This window comes from Pelophylax lessonae (genome assembly GCF_965119305.1).
Source record: "Pelophylax lessonae genome assembly, chromosome: 9".
NCBI classification, from domain to species: Eukaryota; Metazoa; Chordata; class Amphibia; order Anura; family Ranidae; genus Pelophylax; species Pelophylax lessonae.
The window spans coordinates 106,851,606-106,866,330 of record NC_138776.1 but is presented as its reverse complement, the minus strand read 5'-3'; the positions used below and the strand labels follow the sequence as shown (position 1 = coordinate 106,866,330).

General features: G+C 40.4%; 1 protein-coding gene across 1 annotated transcript in view; it reads left to right on the top strand.

Annotated features, from left to right (window-relative positions):
• The window catches only part of STYK1 (serine/threonine/tyrosine kinase 1), a 71,299-nt gene that overhangs the window by 17,987 nt on the left and 38,587 nt on the right, over positions 1-14,725 (top strand). The window contains exons 2-3 of the mRNA XM_082266815.1: positions 708-805; positions 3,689-3,817. Of these exons, the coding sequence (XP_082122941.1) occupies positions 736-805; positions 3,689-3,817 (199 nt within the window). The 5' untranslated portion in view covers positions 708-735. The remainder of the gene's footprint in view (positions 1-707; positions 806-3,688; positions 3,818-14,725) is intronic.

Genomic DNA, 14,725 nt, shown 5'->3' with positions numbered 1-14,725 from the left:
CTAATAGGAGCTACACAAGTCGCTCTGACTTAGAAAAAGGGTCCTGTACTATTTCGGGGCGACCTCGGAGCGACTTGCATAGACTTCCATTATGTGAAGTCCCTGCAAGTCGCTCCGAAGTCGTGGTGCAATGTAATGCACAAGTCGCCCCCGAAGTAGTAAGGAGTCGTATCGCCTCAGTGTGAACCGGCTCTTAAGGTGATCCTGTCTACTGCCCCATAATAATAATAATAATTATAGAAATTTAATATTTAGCCAGCATTTAGTGATACTCATTGCATTTTTGAGTTGACTATATATACTGTATAGTTAAAGTGTATGTAAGCCCAAATCTATTTTTTTATTATTTTAGTATTTTTTGTCATCATATGCCAGTCATTATGTTTTGACGTGACTTCAAGCAGCAGGCTGACAACACAAAGCTACTGCCTCACAATGAACAGCAGCGTTTTCACCCTGCCATGCAAACTCCTTCAGTTGGCTAATGGGCTGCTTATCTGATAGGAGTGATAAGCTGCCTAACAACACACTATAGAAGTGCACATCGTTTCTACAATTATATGTATATGTAGAACTATGGTCCCATTAAAAAAATAAAATAAAAATGTGCTGCAACACCTAATTTTTACAGCATCAGCACTTACAGTTTTCTCTTAGTCCCTCTGAAAAGTCCCACAATGTAACTTTGTGTTTTTGTAATTATGCAGGCTTTAACAAGTAACCCAGCATTCAAAGATGGAAGACCTAAAGATCCGACTTCCAGCTCGAACTTTACTGGATTGTTCCAGCAATGACCAGCTCTGTGGTAAGCTGGGATCTCTGCTTTGAATTCATATACCGTATGTTTTATATATTTCAATAAAATTTGGCAAGTTGCAGCCTTTTTGGGTTATCTTAGCTTGTAAAGAATTACAGAACAGTCAGAGACAGTTATAAAAGCTATAGAGATGTGTTGGCATGTTATAAACACTTAGGGCCTATTCACACCAGATGCAGTTGGATGTGTTTTTGAATACAATCCCACTGCATAGATAGTCAGAAGTCTAGGTTATCCTATGGACAAAATTCCTAACTTTATGAAGAAGTGCAGTGAAAACAATAAAGCAAGCTACATGTTTTCATGCACAAACGAACACAACGCATGTAAACCCACTTACACGGTGCAAAGCACAGCACTGAGACCCGGTGACTGTTTGCTCAGGCACCCGGGAACTAGACCATGGGAGGAAGGGGAGGGGCTAATTGTCCCAATACATGAAAGTACTGGAAAATGTATTTTTTCTCCAGGTGGCCTAACTGAGTAGTGGGGGAACAAATGAAAGGTAAATATGGCGGTGGAGGTAATTTTTATTAAGGCCCCTTTTACACTTGTGCGACTTGTCCTGTGACTTTGGACTGCAAAGTCACATGACAAGTCGTACTTCATGATTTTAAATGAGTACCTTTTATATCTGCGCGATTTCAAATCACAGCGACTTCAAAGTAGTCGCTGCAATACTTTGGTCTGACTTTGATGGGTTTTGAGGTCCATAGACTTCAAGAGTACACAGGCATTGCTTCAAGTCCAGTCAAAATGGTGCCAAAAAATTGCGGCAAAATCATGTGACTTTTAGGTCGCGCAAAGGTGAAAGGGGCCTAAAGTGGATCTTCACTGCATCTGAGCACCAAAAATGCTATTTAATTCACTTTTAATATTCAAAGCAATCAATCCGTGTCTCTATGCTTTATTTTGGTGAGAAGTCTCTTTAAAAAACACCCCCCCCCCCCTAGCATTTCTGACCATGACCATCTTAAGAGAGTGCTTAGCTTAGAAAACCCCTCCTCCTCTCCTCCCCTCCGGAAGACTCCTGGAATGTATGATATCATTTGTCTAGGCGGGAAGCCAGGAAGTAACTGAAGAAATGTAAAAAAAAAAGTTGAAGCAAATAAATATGGTATACTTTCTTATCCATTTACTAATGCTAGCAGTATGAGAATTAAAAATTATTCATGCTGATTGGGAGTGTGAAGTTCCACTTTTAACCACTTCCCGCCCATCATATAGCAAAATGATGACCGCAAAGTGGTTGCACTATCCTGACTGGGCGTCATATGAGCGGCGATCAGTGGTGCGGTGTGTCACACTGACACACTGCATCTCCGATCCCGGTAAAGAGCCTATGACGTAGGCTCTTTACCATGTGACCAGCTGTGTTCAATCACAACTGGTTACATAGTAAATAGGAAGTGCCGTTGATCGGCTTTCTTCAGTTCACGCCTGACAGGCGCGAGTAGAGGAGAGCCAATCGGCGGCTCTCCGGACGGGGGGTGGGGGGGGTGACTGTGCTGGTAATCAGAGCATTGATTTCCAGTGCAGACCCTTGGGGGATGCCACTAGAGCCACCAGGGATTGCCCACCCATGGCCACCAGGGATGCTCACCCATGGCCACCAGGGATGCCCACCTCTGGCCACCAGGGATGCCAATCAGTGCTCAGGGAGCCTGTCAGTGCCCTCCTCATCAGTGCTGCCCATCATTGCCATCTGTCAGTGCCACCCACCAGTGCCCATCATTGCCATCTATCACTGCCGCCCACCAGTGCCCATCATTGCCCATCAGTGCCGGCTATCGGTACCCATCAGTGCCGCCTATCGGTACCCATCAGTGCCGCCTATTAGTGCCCATCAGTGCCGCCTATTAGTGCCCACCAGTGCCACCTATCAGTGCCCATCAGTGCCCATCAATGCTGCATATCAGTGCTACCTATCAGCACCCATCAGTGCTGCATATCAGTGCCGCCTATCAGTGCCCATCAGTGTGGCATATTAGTGTCTCATCATCAGTGCCACCCCATCAGTGCCTCCTCATCAGTGCCTGTCAGTGCGGCCTCATCAGTGCTCGTCAGTGCAGGAAAAAAGTATTTAGTTACAAAATTCTATAACATAAACAAAAAAACTTTTTTTTTTTTCAAACTTTTCGGTCTTTTTTTATTTGTGTAGCAAAAAAGAAAAAACCTTGCAGTGATCATATACCACCAAACGAAAGCTTTATTTGTGGGAAAAAATTACACAAATTTGGTTTTGGTACAGTGTTGCAATTGTCCTTCAAAATGCAACAGCGCTAAAAGCTGAAAATTGGCAAGGGCAGGAAGGGAGTGAAAGTGACCTGTATGGAAGTGGTTAATGTATTGCTTTGTTCTGCCTGCTGAAAGCACATCTTTGCACTGCGTTCCTGTGCGATTTCTGTGTTTTCCCAGGCAGTGAGATTTTGCAGTCCTTTCATTTGTATGGTCCTCAAATCATACCGGAAAATGCACAAAGAATAGTGCATGCACTACTTTTGAAAAGAGCTCTGCACCAAATTGCATGGTACTGTGCTATCATGCCATTTGCCCACAAATGTAATACGTTTGCAATTTGCATTTGGGGTGCCGTTAACAATATATTGGCACCCAAAGCAAAATGCAAAGTCAATGTGTTTTGAGCGTGGTGCCAGAAATGCACACAGAATGTACCTTTCCCCTACTGTGTTCATTGTGAACTGGCTCTAAATTCTGGCCAAGGAAAATGAACATGCAGTGGCATATAGATAGATACACATTATATTGAAAACAGCTATCTTCTAGTACCAAAGATTGCTACTTTCTCTGATTGGTAAGTCAACTTCTAATAAATGCAACCATTCAAATTTCTTATTCATTCCTTTACAGTTGTCAGAACATATCAGTATGAGGTGATTGTGGTGCCTGTCTTCCTAGTTGGGATTACTATCATTCTGCTTGCCCTTATTCTTTGGCTTCGGTATCGAGCATGGAAATCCACAAGGAAACAACCCCAAGGTAATTTGATTCTCTGCGGTGAATGCACCATAAACTCCCCAAAAAATTGCATTCTTTCATCTTAGATAATATGAAAAGATACATGTGTGTATGTGTATATATTACTCCTTGATGCAGAGGCACCACTCACTTAATATTTCAAAGATGGTATTAGCAGTAAGGAGTTTACCCACAACTTCAATATATAGAAAACCTGTATATCTGCAGCACCATGTACAACTTAGTTGAACACAGTTTACATGCTAATGTGTACACCAGGTTCAGACCTCCAAGGATTCTTCTTCAGGTAACACAAGTGTGTGGATTACACACAATGGGGGGGATTTACTAAAATTGGTGCACACAGAATCTTGTTCTAGGTTTTATTGTCAAAGCTCAATTGAACAAGCTGAAGTTAGAGATTGGTTACTATGCAAAGCTGCACCAGAGTCTGTGTGCACCAGTTTTAGTAAATGTCCCCCAGTGAATTAAATAGAGATTTGACAGGAAACGTGTACAACCTGTATCAATGTGTAGTAACAACCAACAAAGCCTTAACAGTAAAGACAAACTATTAGTGCTTCTAGTAAGTATTGCAGTAGAACTACACCAACATGGAAAGAAATAAAGGTTCATAAGAGGAAATTCAATAATGCATTTGAGACCTTTTTCTGGCAGCACAGTCACTTTAAATGTCCTGCTCCAAATTCCTGAAAGCATTGTGATTGTTTTGTTAATGTAGGACATATTAAGGTAGTTCTTCCTTGTGTCACTTTCTCACTGTTTCGCTATAGCTGTGGCGAATGAAAGAATGAACCTCTAGATCGAAGATAACAAAACTGGAGGTATTTAAGCTCAAAAGTTGGCGGGGGGGGGGTTGTGTATTTAACTTTTTTAATTGGGTTGGAAATTACTTAGAGCATCCTAGAAACCAATGGATGCAGACAAAACACTGACAGTAGGCAGAGCCTGCTACTGAGACAGCAGAAGGCGGTGGGCAGACTCCATAGCCATTATTGGGCTGGATAGCAGCTTTGGAATCTGTTCACTGCTATCTGCTGTCAATCACAGGCAAGACAGATGTGATGGGGAAATTTTCTTCGACCACTCAACAACTCACCTCCACTGCCGTTGCACCTGTTGGGTAGGATCATGGTGAGGAGCTCAGAGACACCAGTTCCCCACCAGTTCCACATTCCTTGTGATTGACAGCAGACAGCAGTGGGCAAATTTCATATCTGTTTTTGGTCTTAATAGCAGACAAGGAATCCGCCCACTGCCGTTAGCTGTCAATCACAAGCAAGATGGACCTGATGGGAAACTAGTCTCTCAGATTTCTTCATCAGGCTCCCCCAACACCACAACAAATTATGTCTTCCATGCACTTGTGTGTGTGACAGGTACAGTGGGCAGGCAGGGAGCTCAGCGTTACTAAGGAAGGAGTATCCAGTTTCCAACAGGTACATGAATCTGTCACAAGCACCGACAATTGTGGCGCATAAGGCAAACAGAATATACCAAGGTAGTATCACTAGTATCACTGCATCATATCAAGTAGACAAATGCAAATAAAAATTGACATTCAAACCCTTCGGCTAAATAGTTTTTAAATCTGCAATCCAGCACTGTTCTCTTACTTTGACATAGGAAATATTACTTACTATTTATCCTTTTTACTTGTATGAGGATATGTAAAAAAAGGAACCTTTCTTTTCATAGTGGAGTCCTGTAAACATGAAAGGCATGGAAGTTAACTATTTTGTTTGGGATCAACAAAGGTTAGTGTAAGTGGAAAAGTGGTTGTAACAAAATCACGTACAAGCTATCACTACTTTTGGAGATTTGTAAGTCCAGTTCTATCTCAAAATGCCCCAATGTTTTCTTCACATTGTTAAATATATTTTCTTGTTGATGAAAGTATGAAACTAATGGTATCCATGCCTTATATTCTGCTGATTCCTACTACTTAATAATTCCACTCTGTCCATAGCAGCTACCATCTGACTCCAATAAGGTTATGGAATAAACCCTAACTCTGAGCTTTTCTTCCATCTTCAGTAGGCATTTATTTCTAATGATAGGATCAATAACAACATGTCCTACACTAACCATTTGACTACGTAGTATAGATTTAATACTGCAGGTTGATGAAACCTAGAGTGTAAAAATAACTGATTCCAATTACTTACAAGTCAGCATCCAAATGATTATCCATTTTGTCTATTACGACATGCAAGAATGGTATGGAACTCTTGTTGACTGATAGATTATACTTCAAACCTGGTATCATAGAAATATGTGCCTGATCAAAAGCAATTAGACATGTACTCATCTCCCCATGTGACAAAGCTCAGGTTAGGGGTTATCCCATAACATTATTGGGGTCAGAGAGAAAAATAGTAGCTGCTAAGGACAAAGTGGAATTATTAGGTGGTATAAATCAAGAGAATAGAAAGCCAAGGATATAATTTGTTTCACAGTTCCAGCAACACTCAGAAATATGTAAGATTGTATAGAAATACTGAAGCATTTTAAGAAGGAGCTATCCTAATATGCAAGATTTTCAGAGTCCCCCCAACCTTAAAAGCCAAGATAAATCAAATAATGTTAAGGTGGTACATGCTGATTTTGTGGTAACTACTATGCCAAATACACTTACTATTCTAGGTCCTAAAAAATAGTTAATTCCCATGCCTTTCATGTTCACAGGACTTCAGCATGAAAAGAAAGGTTCCTTTTTATATATCCTCATACAATTATAAAGGATACATAGTATTAAGGTTTCATTTCTGTGTCTTTTATATTCAGAGTGCTCCAGCAAGATTTTTAATAAATCATCATACTGGTAAAAAGCTACATATTAGGGGAGAATTCACTTGACAAAGTGTGATTATAATGCACATATTAAAATTCCCATATGGGTTGTACTATGTGTAGGAGCCAACACAGAAAATGAAGGACAGCCTGGCCAAACATAAATATTCCTTTCAGGCACCACAGTTGAAATTACCCTTGGCGTGATATTTTATACAACATAATCATTCTCAATTGAGATTTCAAATAATTGATCACATCCCTCAATCACGCTGAGGAGGCAATATGATGCTGGGGGATGAGGAGAGGGGTTGAGTGACCTTTTTCCTTTGCAATCTTTGAGCAAAGCCACAGGTCACTTTAATGTTTAAATACCACCCAAATTCTACCTTCAACGCAAATGTTTAAAGTGTATGTAAACCCTAACAATGAACTTCTTTTATTTGCTCCCATTTGTTTTGTTAAATATCTCAAAAAAGCATTTTGTTGTATCAATTTGATAAGTGGCACAAAATGACTGTTGATCCCTCCAGAAATCTTGTGAGCTGGTAATTTCCCCTGCTCTCTGCCTGTGCTGGCTGTTATCAGTTCCATTGTAATAAGTTCCCTCTGTGGACTACAGAACATCTTCTCCTATTTATAAAGAAGAGGAAGAGAGGTGATCTGTAGTCCTACACACATCGTAGGGTGAGAACACTTCTCCCTACAGTATTCTGAGTGATTACTGTTACTCAAAGACCCCAATGTTACCCAATGTGTTACTGGCAGGATCACCAGGACCACTGGTGAACTGGAATATATTACATTTTTGTTTTTGGGTTTAGCTACACTTTAACCTTCCAAATATCAGCACTAATACTAACCCTAATTTAACTCTTAAAATGGAAGTGTAAGCTTACTATAGTTAATGTTAAAAATGTTCCCTCTCCCTCCTCTACTTCAGTGCTGTCGCACAATTTAGAAGCTCCAGCTCCTCTGTGTCAGAGAGTGGTGGCTGCAGGGGAGCGCCAACAAAGGGGAGGTAATTGGAGTCAGTGGGTGACAAAACGGCCCAGGGAATTCAGAGCTGCTGTTGAGTACTCACTGATGCTGTTACAAAGGTTAGGCAGCATAGGTGGGGTGGGGGTTACAAATCATTGGAGTCAGTGGGAGGAATAGTTCCCAATAGTGTTTATTAGTTGGAGGAGTGCCCCTATCATTCGTGTCAGTGGGCGAAATGGTGCCTCATTGTTTGTGCCATATGTCAGTGGGAGGCAAAGTGCCCCAAAGGTGGGAAAAAGCAAGCAAAGGACCATATCAAGCCCATGGGCCACAGTTTGGAAACCACTGCTCTAAAGCATTATACTAACTGAGCAGTTGCCCTCATGAAACATAGGGGTTGATTTACTAAAGGCAAATAAACTGTGCACCTTGCAAAGTTTAGTTGCACTCTGCAAGAGTAGCTGCTCCAGAGCTTAGTAAATGAGAAGAAGCTCTGCTGACTTACATCACCCAATCATATGAAAGCAAAAATGCTGTTTTTTTTTATTTTTTTTTATTTAATTTTTCTTGCACGTGATTGAATATCCTTTCCAAAGAGAATCTTCAGCTCATTTACTAAGCTCTGGAGCAACTGCACTTGCCCAGTGCAACTGCACTTTGCAAAGAGCGCAGCCTATTCGCCTGTAGTAAATCAACCCGATGGTGTGTACCTCCCGCTCAGTCACTGTGTCAGCAATTAGGAAGGCGATATCTATCCTGAAACATACATGATGTAATATACAAAGTCCACCCAGATCATAAACAGACATGCCCCCACTGAGAGGAAGAGGGACAGGAATGAGGCTTTGGGGTCACATGAATGCTGGAAAACACATAAAAAGTTAAATAATCTTTATTCTTTAATTAAAGAAATTTCTTTAGTAAAAGAACATTATTATTTTATCTGAGGAAGTATACCTAACCGTAGCAGGGCTAAAGGTATCTGCGGTCAATGAAAACTGTGTAAATGCGGCCTTACCTGTGTTTGAAGTTGAAAGATGGCTCTGGAATTTTTGGACTGTTGTTGTCATACTCTCCAAAGCTTTTATGTCAGATTTAGAAACAAACATACATGTACATTTTTGGTATTACTAGTATTGGAGAGATGGTGTATGTAGTGTGCTTTTTTTTTTTTTAGGCGGGGTGCAAAGAGCTTAATGCATACCTTTCATGTACAGATAAAAAATCATTAGAAAACCCCTACTGCATAGCAGGTACCCCTGTTGCTATGGCTTTCTTGACAGATCATTCTTTCCTGCTTTCTGTATCTGATCCTGGATCCCAACCCCCACTATTAACTATATACCAACATTTCTGAAACTTGATATTAGCATAGGGCTAGGTGTTCCCCCATTGCCCATATGAGTTTGAATCTGTGGGTCGCTCAGTGCAGAATGAAAAGTAGAGGTAAGGGTTTAAAACACCAAATCATATGCCCAAACCCTGTTTTTTTCCCCTTAAGTCCAAAGTACTGTTTTATTAGGGGGGTACCAAGTGGTATCAGAATGATCCTGCTATTTAGTATTTCCGGGTCATGACCTAGGAAAGTATGGAAGTCACTAGATCAACATGAGAGATCAGCAACAGCTGGCTCCATATTCTGTCTGTACAGGTTTTCTTTAGTACGTCAGTTGCGCTCACTGCAACTGCAATGCCATTTTTAGGGACCCTATCAGGGTGATAGTCATCTATCACAGCCAAGGTTCCTACCCATTGATGCAGGGTGCCATTGATAGACCTGGGGCAGACATGTCACTGTGTTGCAGAGATGTGCACTTCCTAATAACTAGCATTGTTTCCTGAAGACAGATAGGGATGGGCCCCAGTGCAGGAAACCTGGATTTAAGGTAACAGCCATTGTGACCGGTTCTTTTTTTTTTTTTTCAAAATTATTTTTATTGAAGTTTTCAGGTTACACAAGTAAAGGTAAAAGTGTGGTCCATATAGAGTAGACAGTATTCACAACATAAAGGATAGTATAACGTACACATGAAACTGGTAACAGTAATTTGGTTAAAAAGAAAACAATCCACGCAACTGATAGTCCTTGTAGATGACACTCAGTTAACTGTGGGATCCACTCTTCCCCCTCCGGGAGCTCACTGTGCTCCAAGGGAGAGAGTAGCCCCAGATGAATAGTAAGTGTGACGAGTGTCAGAGAGATAACGTGTGAAGTGTTTTGAACGTATTTGTTTGCCGCTAAAGGATCATTAGAAGTCTAGATTATCTTGGAAAGGTTAGTGTGTACAAATATTCAAAAAATATGGAATGCTTCACGAACCCGTGCGTCATCCTTGTGCAGGGGTCATGCTAATCCTCTCTGTATCATTCCAACTTTAGTATATGTCCTGCCGAAGCAAGGACGTGACTGGTTCTTTTATGGCAGTGAGAGTCATAAAGTGGTTAAACTGCATGCTGAACACATTTTTCTGTAAATATGTAAAGACGTTAGGACTAGGCCTGATGACATTTTAGATAAAAAGCAGAGGAACATTTTCTCTACTATTCTCTGTTTCTAAATTCAGCAAGATTGACTCTACAGAGAACATAGTCATAACCACAGATGGGCAAATCATTTATCAGTTGCAATGCAAGATGAAAGATATGTACATTATTCTCACAATCCCTTTACCACTGAGCCTGCCAACAGCTGCCCAGCCATGTGCAAATTGTATGCTCATTTAAAGAAAAGCAAGGGGCAAAAGGGACAACATTTCAAGTGCCGTGGAGTCTTTATAACATGGTAAAAATAGCATATGAGTAATAGCAAGTAATGTCAACATTTTCACAAGTGTATTGCTATTAACAGTACACCTCCAGAATATTCTCAGAGTTTGAGAGCAAGAAGGAAAGAAGACCTACAACAATCTAGTTATTATATAAGTATCATTTAAGAAAACATGGTGTATACACCTTTATATTCTCAGTAAGAAAGATCAGTACTGTGAAGGTCCTCTAGTGATCTCCTCTTACTGCTTGATCTCCAAATACCTGTCTAAAATGTATAATCCAACTAAACCTATGCATCCTAAAATTCTATCCACTACTAATCCTAAAATTGATGTATCCTACTGAGTTCATATTGAAGCCAGTGGAAGAGCCAGCCGGAGGAACTTGCTGGATCTTTAATGGCTGCACAGTATAACACTGGAGCTGAACCTAATGCCTCGTACAACACGCATCGATTATTGGCCGTGAATTTTCGGCCAACGTCCGATCGGCCGATTTTCGGCTTGTTAGTATGATGCTTTCGACAACCGACTCCGACTTTTCGGCCAAATAAAATCTGGTGTGCAGGCTATAAAATTTTTGTTGGCCGTCAACACAACGGCCGATTTTCGGTCAGTCAGTACAGATTTCGGCAGACAAGAATCTGATGAGCAAGACTGGGCATGCTCAGAGAAGAAAAAACACACGGAAAGTAAACCAGCACATGACATCACTTCTGAAGTAGATTTTTGTTGGCCGAGAAAATTTGTGTGCAGTCTAGGCACATTCCAACCAACAAAACACCACTTGGACAAAAGACGACCGATCGGTCGGCCGATAATCGCTGCATGTGTACGAGGCATTAGATTCAACATCTTGAGAGAGAGAGGAGCTTACATGTATAGTATATGCTGGGCATGGCTAGGATTTATTTTCTCTTTTTGGTGAAAACATTAGCTAGGTTTTTTGATGCAGGAAACACAGGGAAGTTGGCTGAGGCCAGTTTGAAACCTGAACTGTGGTATGGGTTCTTGCCTGTACAAAAAAAACCCATTTGAGTCTATCTATCTCAAGAAACAGCAATATTAAGACTACTGTTCTTAATATATTTATATACAATTATGTGGAGAGTATGATCTCAGTGAGGATAATTTTTTTCTTTCATTAAATTAATTTTTGTTAGATAAAATTAGTTTTTAGTAATACTATAGCATTTATTTTGGGTTAGTTTGTCAAATTACCTAGAGTACCAATTTAAAATACTAAGCTGTTCAGTCTACAATTGTTCTTTGTCCTTAGTCACCAAAGGATGTAATCCAGCCTCTTAAACTCATGACATTACACAGCTGGTTTGATTGTTATTCACCTGTAAAGGCTACCATAGAAAAAGTTTTTTTTGTCAGAAGCCTATTAATAATGTGTCATTTAATCATAACATGAAATCCTTTATTCCTATTTGGTTCACACGCATACAATACCTGAAATTATTGTAGAAGGAAAGTGAAAATATAAGTGATACCTTAAAGAAGAAAATGTGCTGCGAAGAGTTACTAGAGAAGATTGAATGCCAATGCCAATACCACTGAAAGCTGTTTGCTATCTGTGGATTCATTGGGAGTCTTTAAAGAAGTATTAAAGTGTTACTAAACCCACAACAGTAAAATCAGTCTGTTTATGCAGTAAAGCATGCTTGTTATACTCACTGTGGAACCTAAGGGGTTGCTCCTCCGCATTGTGTAAAAGGCTGTTTGATCCTGTCTTCTCTCATCCTCCCCTCCATCCACTATTCCCAATCCATCTCCTGATAAGATAGAGCCTTTTAGAGGCACTCTGCATATGCTCAGTTTGGTGTGTATTGCTAGAGACTTTTTTTTTTTCTTGGGAGGGTACCTGTGATTAGCACAGGGCCAATCAACACTGACCGGATACAGGGGGTCCTACAGCCTCATAGGACAGTCAGAGTAGAATGAAAACTTTCCCTAGAAGCTTTAACCAGACACAGATAGAAGTCATATTTGTATTATCATGTTCTGTGTATTGTGGGAGACCAGATATAGTGAATGCAGGGTCCTGGGTTTAGTAACACTTTAAACCCTGTTCAAAAAGAAATAAATAATCAGCGCTAAGGCTCCATTCACACCTGGGCGTTTTTGAGTGTTTTTCAGCTCCAAAAAAGCTAAAAAAAAACGTTCCAAAATGCCCAACAAGTAAAACCACATTCATTTAAATGGCCCCTGTTCACATCTGAGCGTTTTTCAAAATGCCTGTAGCTGAAAAAAGTACATGAGCTTCTTTTTGGGCTGATTACCAGCGTTTTCGATAGATGTCAATGCCTGCCTCCAAAAACGCCTGAAAATCGCAGTAAAAATCTCAGTAAAAACGCGGTAAAACACTACGCTCAAGTGTGAATGCAGCCGAAGGTAAAAAAAAATAATAATAATTTAGAATAAAGCATATACTGTTCAATTTGTGATACCAATTATTTAAAATTTCTTAAAACATAAAAATAGAGCTAAATTCAATTCAGTACGTATACTACAGTATGCAACTTTAAATATATAGCATCAAATTAAAATCATAAAATAATAAGTTGAATAAGTATTAAATAAAATTCATATATATTAAAGTGCAATGTGCAAATTGTAAGCCAAGTCCACAAAAAGCCACCAAGTTATTTGAAGCAAACAATTCCAAGGGAAAAAGTCAATTCTTTTTGATAACAATATCCATATCCTGACTCTATAGTCAGCACTGAGTCAGCTAGTCCCCTGACGAAGTCAGTTCCTGACAAAACACGTAGGGGAGGGGGTCATTGTCATGTAACCAGTCTCTCCTCTAATCACAAAATTTTCTCCACAGCATAATGTAGAAAGAACACTGTGGGAAAAAGGCAGTGATGAATAACTGATGCACTATGGAGTAAACTCTAAAAGGCATAAAGCAGACAAAGATATCAGCTCTCTTTTACAAATGGGTTATATAAGGTCTTCCAGAGGCATTTGCTTAGTCAGCTTTCCTTTCACCATGAAGTTTTACTCTTCCTGCTGCAGTCTCCAGAATTAAAATAAATGACAATCAGAAGATGAGCATGAAAATCCTTGTGAGAACTGTGGCAGACTTGGTGTGGATATTTTGACACAGAGGAATATAAGACATCAGCAATTTATCCAAAAATACATTTTTAGCGGGTTCACCCTTTAATGTTCCTCTGTCTGTCTGGCCTAAAAATCGCATCTTTTGCAACTATAATACGTGACTCTTTACCTAATAATAATGTATGTAAATCCATTTTTTTTTTTTAGTTCTGAATAGTGTAGGAAATTGTTATAACACCTATCATGTTTTTCTCTGTCTGTGTTTTTTTTCACTTCCCATCAGTGCAGGAAGTAAATGCAGATCCTTCCAAAGAAGTGGGATATATCCCTTTTTAGACAATCTTCACCAAACAGGTTTACCCCTTGGAAGATTTCTCCTCACTTCCTTTTCCTAAGTTACTCACATATTTTGCATTTCCAAGCATTTTCTGTACCAGAGACAGCAATATTCAATCTACTAAAGATAGTGAATCATGTGTAACTGATTTACTAACTTCACTGAATGGTATAGGAATAGTTAATTTCTGAAAATGCTATGTCAAAGTTACGTGCATCGTAAGTAGACACAGCAGTTGCCAATCAGCAGGTTCGGAAGCCGCGATGGCTGCTGGGACCCACCAATCATTTAGAGGAGAGTCAGAACGGCGTTCTGCCTATGTAAATAAGGTAGATCACCGTTCCGTGAGGGAGGAAACCTTAAAGTGGTTGTAAACCCACTTTAATGACTTTTACCTATAGGTAAGCCTATATTAAGGCTTAACTATAGGTGCTGTAAATATCTCCTAAACTTGAACCGTTTAGGAGATATTTACAGTGCATGCAGCCAATGATGTCATCGGTGCATGCGCTCTGAAGAAACGGCCGCCCGTGCCGTTCCTTCAGAGACCTGTGCCGTGACTGGCGGCTCCCACATGCATGTGCGGGAGTGACGTCACGCGGCTCCGGCCAGTAATACAGCTGGAGTCCGCAGACTCGGAAGAAGACGGGTGAAGATGGATGCGCCCGGGAGCAGGGACAATGCAGGCTTTGTTGCAGGTAAGTGTCACATAATGTGCTAGTATGCGATGCATACTAGCACATTATGCATTTACTTTGCAGATAAAAAAAAGAAAAACGTTTTTCAAGAGTTTACTTTCTCTTTAACATGAACCTGTGCTTTGTCCATGCAGGGCAAAGCAATGCAACCACGTAGCTTCCCCTCTCCCCAGCAGCCCATACTCACCTTCCCTTTGATCCTACACCACTCCTTCCTGCCATAAGGAGTAGAGAAATGCTCCAGGTATGGTATGGG